Source organism: Bidens hawaiensis, unplaced genomic scaffold (assembly GCF_021521415.1).
Source record: "Bidens hawaiensis isolate Kalapana, Puna unplaced genomic scaffold, B.hawaiensis_p1.1 tig00013347_1, whole genome shotgun sequence".
Classification (NCBI taxonomy): Eukaryota; Viridiplantae; Streptophyta; class Magnoliopsida; order Asterales; family Asteraceae; genus Bidens; species Bidens hawaiensis.
The window spans coordinates 554,253-566,327 of NW_027492132.1; the positions used below are offsets into that span (position 1 = coordinate 554,253).

A 12,075-nucleotide genomic window follows, 5' to 3' on the forward strand; every position below is an offset into this window, starting at 1 on the left:
TTAGTTTTTTGAAGTAGTTTATATCCGCTACTAGCACCAAATTACGTATATACACGACATTTGGACAACTATTTTGAATAAAAGTGGGTTTACCGAATTTAAATTCCAAAAAATTGATTGATCTGAACATATTTGTGATATAAAAGTTCAAAAAGAAAGAAGACAACAAGAGACATGAAAATTATTCATTCAACTTTTATTATATTTTTAAAAGATCCATGTATTTTGTTGCATAGGAAAATTCTGGGATGAAGGGTCTAGAAATATAACTAGTATTTAATTTGTTGAGATGTTGCATGATACATTTGGTTAAATGTATAATTTGTTAGGTTTATGATTGATGAACATCACCAACCGGGAATTTATTTGTTTATTTTATAAAATTTTTCGTTTTCTTTGTTACTTCATTTTTAGCATCTTTTTTTCCATATTTTATCCTTTCCCCAAATTGAATTAATGTAAACAATACCTTACAAATTACAAAGTAGGCTTGAAATATTTTTATATCTGCTCCACTTTCAGTTGTGGTCTTTTAAAATTTGGTTGATTGCTAAAACAATTTATTCATCTATTATGCGTGTGTGTGTTTTTTTTAAATATATTGCTGTTTGTTATGTTCTAAATGACTAATAATCTATAAGGGAAAGGATTAAGACAAACAAAGATCCTATAAAACCAAGAAAACTATTTTTTATTAATGAGAGTTTTCTAGAATTGGTTTATTAATATTAATACTAATATTAATATAAGGGCTTTTTTGGTATATATTTAAATACATGTGTATGTATTTATATTTTTACACTACTATAGGTTTTCTTATGGTCTCTTCTGCATCATTATAACACTGCTAGATAATTTTCTACGATTGATTTCGTAGGAAATCTGTTAAAAAAACAACTTTCTAACAATTTTCTAACAAAATGTGGTGTTAGAAAGAAACATGCTTGAGAGTTTTCTATAAGGAAAAGGATTAAGACAAACAAAGATCCTATAAAACCAAGAAAACTATTTTTTATTAATGAGAGTTTTTTAAATTTTTTAAACTATTTTTTATCAAGAAAACTATTTATATTTTTACACTACTATAGGTTTTCTTATGGTCTCTTCTGCATCATTATAACACTGCTAGATAATTTTCTACGATTGATTTCGTAGGAAATCTGTTGAAAAAACAACTTTTCAACAATTTTCCAACAAAATGTGGTGTTAGAAAGACACATGCTTGAATATTGTTTTCAATCGTTTTCTAACAACTTTTCTTACAAAATTGATACAAACATACATCGTTGCAAACTTTCTACCTACAATAACTATTTTCTGGTTTATTTTTCATTTAGGGTTAGTTTATACAGGCATAAAAAACAAAAGAAATATTTGATAAATATTTTTTTTTGGAAAGTTAGCAACAATTTTCCAATTAAAATTTTATTGTTACCATTCTGTTGCAAGTTGTAGGAAAACTAGAGCTTACTTTTTTTTATGGAAATTCGTTTAAAATCTGTTGGAATTACTTGTCGTAGGAATTTTGTAGAAAATATTTGTAGAAAATTGATATGTTTTCTAGTAGTGTAATAGTTATTATATAAACTAACTAGCTTTTGAACCTCGTGTGGCTGTGTATTACACCTGATAAATATAAATAAGGTTCGTTGTTTGAAATAAAAAATCAAAATTAAAAGTAAAAAATAAATGAAATATATTTTACAAACAATACGAATGATCGAATCACAAATTTATAAATTTGAAAAAAATCTCTTTATATACAACATTTGTTGTTTTATCACAATGATTCTCATCGTCATCCAACATTAACAATTTTAGACCACGTTTGCTAGTTACGCTAGATAATACAATATATAGTGTCTATGGAAAAAAATGGGCATCGAATGAACAAATCAACCCTGAAAAAAGATTGTTGTTAGATATTTTCTACTTGTTTGATATTCAATCAATATTTTTCTTTTAATTTCTTAACTTTTATATAACCCTACTGTCAAAATGGTTTTGATGTATAACCCATGATTAACTAGAATGAATAAGATGAGAGATTATAAAGTTATTAAAAGGTTGAAAATTCAAACATCGTCAATAATATGTTTTTATAAATATATTAAATTGTCATTTGTTGATTCTACTTATGCTACTTATTTATTATGCTATAACATTTGACATTACCTCTAGCTAACAAATCATATGCTTTCTTATTTTTCTTCACTTTCACAATCATATTAAAACCCGATTTAATCGCGCCATTAAATGTTTTCAATGTGATAATGATAAGGAATATGTAAACAATTCATTCAATAATTTTGCAAACATGGAATGGTGTCTCATTTTTCTTGCCCTCACACATCCTCTCAAAAACTAAACGTAAAATGCGTTCCATCGACAATCATTCACACCATTTTTGCTCACTCCTCAGTTTCACAATTTTTTGCAACATGTCCTTCAAATGGCAACCTACCAAGCGAACTCCTAAACTTTGCCACTCCGACTAACCTCCTTTCTTAGCGAAAACCATCATCCGACAAACTTTGGGTTTTCGGCTGCTTATGTTACCCTCTTTTCCCATCCACCACCATCAAAAAACTCGAAAACCCAACCACGTCTTCTCCACCTACTGCCTCACCACCAAGTTTTGCAAATACTACCAACCATTATCTTATAGATATCACTAAATATTGGATGAAATGAAAACATTATATAACATATGGAAAATAATGCATTTTTCAATCCCATGAGAACAAAACAGATTTTTGCAAATTATACAACTCAGGATTTTAAGGAGATAAAACAATTCATACAAGCATCATATAAAGTTATAAACCAGAAGATCTTTGAACATGTGACAATAACATACAGTCGCTATTCACAACACCGAAAACTTAACAACTTCAAAAACATAAAAAAGAACTCTTAATAGATACAGATATTAAACAAATTACCGCGCAATTTAACATTTTAACCTTCAACCTCAATAGGATTTGGAGATGGGATTTCATGGGATGGTTCATTGCATGCTTTCTCTTCTTCTTGAACCACCTTTTCCTTTGACTTTTCAGGTTTGACTTCAGTTTTAGAGGATGGAGTTTTAGGTAAAGATTTTCTTATCGGTTTTTTGGGAATAGCAGTCTCTTTATCACCATTTGTTGTGTTCACTACGGTCTTGTTTCTAGTGACACGTGGGCTAACCGCGGTCCCATTGCTGGTTGCAGCCACATTGCTCTTGTTCCTGCCAAGCTTGGGAGATTTTGGGCGTGTTGTAGGTATCTGTATACTCGAGTATTAAAAATCGATAACCCAAATATATTTAGATCAGTAAGTATTCACTACACATAGATATGATAAAAAATAAGCAGAGACAGCATAAAGATTAAATCTTGGCAGATATACATATTGATGTAACAAATGTTTAGCGCAAAAGTGCGATATATGATGCAAGCATGAAATATAAATACAGGATGTTATAAATATTAAATAGTTATATACCTTCTTCAAATCCACTTTTGGAGGGGGTTCCTTGTAAAATTTTGGCATCGGTGCGGCTTTAAACATCAAGCTCTTTCTCAACTGTTTTATCTCTGCTTCTTGGCTTTCCTGCATTTCAAAACCGATCTTTATCGCATGATTTAAGTGTTTAAATTCTACATATTATGTCATAAGCTAAAGATTTCACAAGCTAAAACCTTTGACTTTTCTTGCAAATTGGTTTTCTCAGCTTCTTTTGCATGGATCTTTTCCTCTATCTTTGAAAAGAACTAGAGCACACAAAATAAACATAATTAACTACTGACATACGCATTATGTTAAAAAGAAACGAAAGATATAAACATATAGATGGTCGGATAATGACCTCTTTTCGCTTTTCAGCCCGTTCTTCCAGCCTAGAAGAAAATCCCACCACACTGTTCTTATGCTGCCCACTAGAGGCAACACTTCTAATCATGAAGATAGATTCATGAAAAAGTCAAATTCTTGAAAATTTATAAAAAGAAACAATATTACTTTAGCAACAAGATATTTTTGTTAAAAAAAGGTCAAATTCTTGAAATGAACATACAAGCTGTCTGCAGAAGGAGGACCATCTTCATTTCCAGTTGACTTCCTTGGCTAAAACAAACAAGAAAACATAATAAATATAAATAACATAACAAACTAAAAGCTACCAAGAAAAGGAATTTACGGAATTACCCTTGACGCACGCACATTTGGACCCGACTCCTTTGTTTTCATACCAGTGGAAGCTCTTCTATTAGCAGGATTCATAGCATTTGCATTTGACAATGCGGGCCGACCCTTCACAGGGTGCCCGTCCATGCTAGTCCTCATGGAATCATGGGCTCGTGGTTTAGCAGGGAAAGATAAACTTTGAGTTATATGGGATTTAGGCTTACGGGCCAATAGACTAACCGCTACACTGTCTTTGGACTTCTTTTTGTTCTTTGAAGCATCCTCTTTAGTAACAACCTCATTACTAGCAACCCCATTGCTACTTACCTCAACCGAATTTGGGATTTTAGTCCCATTAACATCCTCACAAGATTCACTCACTTCCAGTTTTGATGGTTCAACTTCATTTGAGTTTTCTTGATCCACAACACCATTTTCAACTTCTACATGAACTCCATTTCCAGTTTCCATTTCTGTTCGATTTTGGTCATAAAAAACGCATATTCAAGATCAATTTGCTAGCCATATTCACGGATCATAAAATTTAAAGCCCGCAAAAATTGAACACAGATTAACAAAACTTGTTAGCCCAGACGAAACAAACAATTAGATCAACAAGCGAATACGAGATATGGGGGGGACAACTTCCGCGACTCTTTTCTTATAATCAAACGAACTTAAACAAACTTACAAATCACCCCAAAAAAATAAAAAAATAAAATATTCAAGTTCGTTTGATTATAAGAAAAGAGTCGTGGGCGTCCCCCCCCCACCCACCCGAGTCGGCTATGGGGTATGGCGGGGTAGTCAACGGCCACAGGCCCGACACCCCGCTAGGCCCGAAATTTTTTATTTAAAAAAAATTATATCTACTTTTATGAAAAAATATATGTATATTCAATGTTTCAACACAATTACATGACCAGTAGCTTGGTCTTGTGGTAGTGGGTATGACATCTAACCAAAAGGTTGTGGGTTCTAATTTTGAGACATTTTTAAGCTTATTTTTATACAAAAAATTTTACGCAACTCAAATCATAATAAAGTAAGCCCATTTGGAATTAAATTGTTTAAACCCAAAAAAATGTTCCTTTTATTAAAGGCCTAAAAAAAATTTCGCCTTTGGCCAAAATTTTTTTTCGCATTCTCAGAGCCAGGCCTGGAACCCACCCCCCCCCCCCCCACCCCCAACAAATTTGATGTTCGTTTGTTGATCTAATTGTTTGTTCTGTCAGGGCCAACAAAATCCAGATAAATTATTTACTGAATTTATGGCTTTAAACCTTATAAACCCACATATTCAAGAAATTTTAATGTTACCTTTGTCATTTTCACCCTAGACAAACAAACATGTGCAACACTTACTTTCATGCTAAACTTACAACAATTTATACTAAAATCACTAGAAAAATACAAGTTTAACCCAATTCAAGATCAGAAACAGAGCAAAACAGAGTAAACCCACATTTAAATGAAAAATGCAAAAAATATTAGAACAAAACACACCAAGATTACCTTTTTTGATTCAAAGTTCTGTGGGTTTGACTTGTGCTTCAAGAACAAACAAAGATTTGGCCTTCAAATTCAAATCTTGCTAATAAAAATTGAGTCTTGATGAGTGTGTGAAGAAGATTTCAGTGGGGTGTGAGCAGATCATGTATGAAAATGATGGGGTAGGGGTAAACTGAATATGCAATGACTGATATGCCCTTGTAGTGATTGGCTGATAAGTGTGTGTTTAACTATTGGCACACATTTTAATGCTTGTAGTACAAGTATTTGTACAGTGATTTACAACACGTGAAACATGAGTGTGCATGGTACAAGCATGACTTGGTCAATGTTACTAATATGCCCTTGAGAAATCTTGGTTCATTGATTCATGATCATTCAAATTATTAGCTGGTGTGTGTATAGATGGTGTATAGTGTATACCCATGTGCTGCCAGCTCATGTCAAAGGGTAAATTAGTCATCCAAAATTGTGATTCTTATGAAATTAAATATTGTGTTATATAGTTCAAAAGATAAGTGGTATAACTAAAAGATATGTATCATTCTTTTGGTGGCTTAAAGGTACACAAGCTTTAAACTTTATTGATATCACTAGATAACATAAACAATGGATTATTAGTTCATAACTTTCCATTTTAAAAGAAACAGCATAGGCATAGCATATTTACTTGTGCTTTATGCAATTTGAATTATGGTAATATATTGTGTACGGAACCAAAGATGTTTTGAGAATTCGATACTAAATTATATTTTGATAAATTCATGGAAATAGATGTAAAGAAATTCATTGTCTTATCCAACACTTTGGTCTAGCTAGGCCACAAAACAACTAATGTACATGTAATTTTAGTTTAGAGAGCATGTTTGAAGTTAATTAGACTCCAAGTATATTTGTTTGTACTTGATACACATGCATGTGCACATTAGATTTCAAACAATTATTTTCTATTTGTTTGTTTGGTTGTACATTGAATTTGTGATCTTTTTAGAGGATTCAATTGAAAGAACAAAATAATTCATATTAGTTTATTTTGGAAGCTGTTTTAAGATAACATTTCAACAATTAAAAAGTTCAGGTGATTGTGACTGGCCCATATAGGCTGTAAAATGGTATGTGTGTATATACATATTTGTAAATGATTAATGATTATGATTTTTGGAATATGGATCCTATGCTATGCATGTTGTCATTTTTTGTATTTATAAGATAAGATAGTTCATGCATGTAGTCAACATGGGTCATGGGGAAGGGTATCCCATGAAGAAATTTATTATGAGCAAAACTCTATACCCCCAGCCCCCCACTAGTGAGTAGTCTAAGTCTCCAAGATAAAGAAACAGAAGAGAAACAACATGCACATGTTGTCTTTAAACAATGGTACAAGAACCAAAACAAATCAATGCATGTGTTCTTTTACATGTGCAGATGAACATGTGTTTTATGTAATGAATTTAACATCTATACCGGCCCCCATGGTAACTAATTATTAGTATTTCTTGTGCATATTAAGTTGTACTTCATGTGTAAATGGTTGTACCTAGAATTTAAGACAATAGATGGATGAATATCTTGTACATCATTGCAACAAACTCACTGTAATATTAGTCAAAGATTTCCGCTTATAATAGCCACTCACAACCGGATTTAAAAGATTTCGTTACATCGAAACTCTTAGATATTTACAAGGAGATTTCTGCTTATAATAGCCACTTGTTCCCTGATTAAGCATACGCAGTCGACCGAATAACCAAGCCTAAAATTCCATGTTGATCGAACCCGTAATTCTAACTATATCCATGAGCATAAGGAACATCAAGTGAAAACATCCAAACCAGATCAAGTGTGTGAAATTTAAATATGCAAATGATAACGTTCGCCTACGGATGACTATGACGGTAAAGGAAAGACTACATCAAACATGTTTTGCGAGTGTGTGGATAGTGGCACTAAGCTACGCAGAATGTTAAAACCTTGACTAATAACCGATAAGTTCAAAACCAGAATTTAAAACAAGTTTCAGTTAGATAACTCTATTTCATTATAATTTACTATAAAAACGATTACAATAGAGTGGCAGGCAAACGGGCAACAAGCTAAGCCGCAACCCCCTTTTGAATAGCAAAGCCAATCCTGCTAAAAACGAAGTTTTGGGACCTAAAAGCTGAAGAGGTTCCGTGTACGACGCGTTGAACCCTACTCAAAAATTTCACAGCCTCTAGGCTTTTACCACTTAAATAACAAACTTATACAAGTTCTGCATTCCAAGATTGTAATATCATAAGTACCCAACATGAGTTTAAAATTATTAATCTTGCATTCCAAAGTAAGAAACAAAATGTAACCTTAGTTAATTCAAGGACAATAAGGCCATATATTCAAACAAATATGCAGGAATTAAAGGCAGTTTTAAAACAACTAAAATTAGGATATATTGATATCAACTACAGGGGAAGCTCGATGCAGCTTCATCAACTTACTAGTAAACTTCAACCTTTCATCCGACGCAATCATAATGAGTGCGTAGGGACGAATAACACTCTTTTTTAAGAAAGGCGAGCATGCAAGTATATACTTTAACAAACATACGTCATTCTCTGAACCTTTCCAATATTCAAACATCACACTTCTTAGCTGCAGCTGCTCCGTTGTATGGTAGTCTACCGGTTGAGGCGGGCTAGTATACTGAAAGAATCACCAGTATTCAGATACAAAACTATATATATATATATATATATATATATTATAAGGCGGGCAACATGATTCATACCTGGCTATTTGTTGTGATTTCAAGAGTCTGCAGATTCGGGCAGCTCCTAATCAACTCAATAGCACATGATAATTCCAAACCAACGTCTAAACACATTCTTGATAACTTAAGAGCCTTGAGACTGGGAAATGCAGTAGAAAACCTATGTTTAGCACCACCTTCCGTCAACTACAAAAGAGTTATTAGCTTATATCAAATACTATTACTTATTAGTTATCAGATTTAGAAAAATACGAGACTTATGTTTTTGCAAAGTAAACTTCAACGACTTCAACTTCACATTAATTACCTTGCCACCCATAAAATCCAACCTAAGCTCTTGAAGTTTTGGAAGAGAACCGAGAAGCTCAAAGGTTGTACAAAAATTATTCATAGTGTCAAGATGACAATAATATAAAGATAGTATTTTGAGATTTTCAAGTTTTGCAATCTCGGCTACTTTTATTTTGTCTGAAGAAAGATCAACAGTCAGTTTCAAACTCTCAAGTAAGGGACACTTGGTAATGAACTCCCAAAAGACATTACTCCTTTCTTCAGATAGTGAATGCAAATCTAAGCTCAATAGATTTGGAAAACCATGAAAATTAGTCGGAGGAGGACGGAAGCAACAAGTATCGAGTTCCAAATGTGTCAAGTCTAAACAAGAGAAAAGATGGGTAGGCAACTTATATGGTGTTTCATAATAATGCTCAAGAATGAACTCCTTAATTCCTTTTCTAGACAAGAACAAAATCCAATGACTGATATCATCATCTTCAACACTCAATTCGTCATCTACTCGGAGGACAAACTTTGTAATGGATCCTCTAAGATGAAGAAGAAGCCTGCTAATTATAACTCTGGCTTGAGTATTTTTAGCTTTTGTTTTTAATAAACACTCAAAGAAGTTGTCATCAAATACGAGTTGGCTAAGCATAGTCCACTTAAACCTCCATGTTTTTGATAAGATGTCAGTCCTCACTGCGTCTTGTAATGGCAATCGATCCAGAATATTTGTTACCACGTTATCTGGCATGTGGCTAATAAAATCTCCTCCCGGTGCAAACTTACGTCTCGGCGTCTCCATTATTCTAAGAAAATGAAGCATATTAATAATCATCATGATCGAGCATACATAGAAATATAGAATAGAACGAACAAAAAACCATGATTTCATCATATTAATTAAAAGGTCAAAATATACTGTATGCTACATAACTATAGAAAGAGATTAAAATTCCATTACAATGAGTAACATTACAATGTATAGGAAAAGATTCAATACAATAATATCTTAACGTACAATAGGTACGTGAATCCATTTTTTCACGAAATCGATCCATGAAATCACATCCAAACATCTCGGAATCGTCAATACATATCCAATTAACCATTGGTTCACCGAAAAAAACAGTTTTGGATGGTTAATCAATCAATTTTTCACTTTTTTTCACGAAAACCGTTTTTGAGCGTTTTAGGTTTTTGGCTGAGCGTTTTAGGGTTTGGTTGAGCGTTTTAGTACTTTTGCCTTTGAGCGTCTCACGTACCTATCGTACGTTAAGACATTATTGTATCTCTACCCATTCTGTATATATATATATATATATATAATATAATAATTGTTATCAAATCAAAGCTAACAAATTAGAAGCACATGTATGTATCGAATAACATATATGATGAACCCTTTGAATGTAAAACTACAACACATAATCATCGTTTAACTTTTGCTTCAGAAATCAATTAACGGCATGTCTACACTACAGATAGATAAGCAAGCAAGCCATGATTCTAAGTCTAACCTTGGAAACCGTCGCCGGCGAGTCATTCCAACTGGCTCCGGCGGAATGAATTATGGCGTACTATACTAACATGTAGGGCGCGTATGGAATGTAATTGGTTTTGCTTTAGGTTTTTTTTTTTTTTACTTTTCTTTTGAATTTTCTATTATGGGTTTTATTAGAAAAAATTACATAAATTATCATTTATGTTTACCCCAAATTTTATTCGTGATTTTTTATGTTGTAAATTGATGTTTATTATCCTTTACGTGGAATCTTACAACGTTTGTCCTTTAGGCATATCCCCGTTAAAAATTTTCGTTAAGTTGTGTCACGTGCTGCTCACGTGGGGGTATAACCGTAATTCTTTTTTGTTATAAATTATTGAACGAAGGTGGTTTGAAAGGTTATGCCCCCACGTGACACAACTTAACGAAGATTTTTAGCGGGGTAGGCCAAAAGAACAAACAATGTAAGCTTCTGAAACGTAAAGGACATTAAACATCAATTTAGAAGATAAAAGACCACGAGTGAAATTTTGGGTTAACATAAAAGACAATTTCTGTAATTATGTTTTTTTATAAAATCGAAAACCCTTTAAAAGAATATTCTAAAATAAAAAGTAATAAATTCATAACCAAAATATAAATCAAAAATAAAAAAGTAAAAAAAAAACTAGAATGTTTAATTCGTTGTCCTCGTTAAAAAAACTACTTTAGAAAAAAATCCAATGAATTTACTTAAATTCCTCCATATTTTGAAATGATTTGAAACTCCTTTATTTGAAAGAATTGAATTACAATTATTTGAACCAAACACATCAAAATGTAATTAAGATTTTAATTACAACGAAACGAACACATCATATCATGAGATTTTAATTCAATTCATTTGAATTCTCACAAATTATATTAAACGAATGCGGTCGTAATGTTTGTTTCATGGATTTCACTCCCATTATTTATTTTCTCATTTCGTTTATCAACTAATCTTTATCTTTGCTATGCGAGAAACTGGATTTTAATAATGAAGAGGTAGGTCCCAGCAAAGTCCAGTTGGACCCACAAGACTCACCTTGTAGAGGGACGTCTGTGCGAAGACCAACTGGATCCGCATGACCCACCATGCTCAGAGATGAAGACCTTACACGCAGTAAGCCAGCTGTTCCCGCAGGAAAACCTCCCTTGGTACAGTACCCTACCTGTTCCCGCAGCTGTGGGTACAAGCCAAGAAGGAAGGCTACCCGCACTAACAGTAAGGCTACACGCGTAAGGCACTAACTCTTAATACTTCAGCAATGTCACCTGAGGAAAGAGTGAGCAAGGCGGGAATATTCCCGCCCAAAAGAGCCAGTCCGTACGCTTCTGGAAGATCTTTTGTACTATACCTGCCAAGGTATGGACAAAATAGACAAGATCTGACCAAAGCAGCCCATGAACCAATCATAGGGTGACAACTCACCGACAATAGTACGAGGAGGAGCACGCTCTAGTACAAAATGTCACTATCAGCCGCTGCCTACCCACCAACTCCCATCGTGGCACGTACGTAGCCCGTAGTTGGTGGAAAAGGAATATTATACAGCTGGCCGTACCTGCTTGGAAACCTACCTTCGGCTATAAATACTCCAACACCTTGGAACGGTATCATCATCTCATATTATCTTATCTTCTCTAGCTATTTCTCTTAATATACACTTATATTCAGAGCAATCTAGTCTGATTCTCACGCCGGAGGGTGGTCACAAGGAGGAACCCCCCCTTCTCAGTGACGAGCTCACGGTGTCTGTTTTGCAGGTCTAGAAGAATAACCATCTTTGCCGGACCTAACCCTCGTGGGAAACATCTACTTAACCCTAAGATT

General features: G+C 33.4%; 2 protein-coding genes across 4 annotated transcripts; both read right to left on the reverse strand.

Annotated features, from left to right (window-relative positions):
• Nucleotides 1–2,770: 2,770 nt before the first annotated feature.
• Nucleotides 2,771–6,084, reverse strand: LOC143543910 (uncharacterized). 3 transcript variants are annotated; one of them, XM_077036127.1, is made up of 7 exons: nucleotides 5,677–6,084; nucleotides 4,192–4,643; nucleotides 4,061–4,110; nucleotides 3,854–3,938; nucleotides 3,687–3,758; nucleotides 3,490–3,597; nucleotides 2,771–3,270 (listed from the first exon to the last, which is right to left on the reverse strand). In XM_077036127.1, the coding sequence occupies exons 2-7, from the start codon at nucleotides 4,639–4,641 to the stop codon at nucleotides 2,962–2,964; spliced, it is 1,074 nt and encodes a 357-aa protein (XP_076892242.1). In that variant the 5' UTR covers nucleotides 4,642–4,643; nucleotides 5,677–6,084; the 3' UTR covers nucleotides 2,771–2,961. The 3 variants fall into 3 exon arrangements, with proteins under 3 accessions (XP_076892242.1, XP_076892243.1, XP_076892241.1); XM_077036128.1 differs by having other exon boundaries at nucleotides 2,772–3,270; nucleotides 3,854–3,935; nucleotides 5,686–6,083; XM_077036126.1 differs by having other exon boundaries at nucleotides 2,772–3,270; nucleotides 5,686–6,083.
• Nucleotides 6,085–7,904: 1,820 nt separating this feature from the next.
• On the reverse strand, nucleotides 7,905–9,630 carry LOC143543890 (F-box/FBD/LRR-repeat protein At1g13570-like). The gene is made up of 3 exons (XM_077036109.1): nucleotides 8,742–9,630; nucleotides 8,453–8,620; nucleotides 7,905–8,367 (listed from the first exon to the last, which is right to left on the reverse strand). The coding sequence occupies exons 1-3, from the start codon at nucleotides 9,609–9,611 to the stop codon at nucleotides 8,107–8,109; spliced, it is 1,299 nt and encodes a 432-aa protein (XP_076892224.1). The 5' UTR covers nucleotides 9,612–9,630; the 3' UTR covers nucleotides 7,905–8,106.
• Between the last annotated feature and the right edge of the window lie 2,445 nt (nucleotides 9,631–12,075).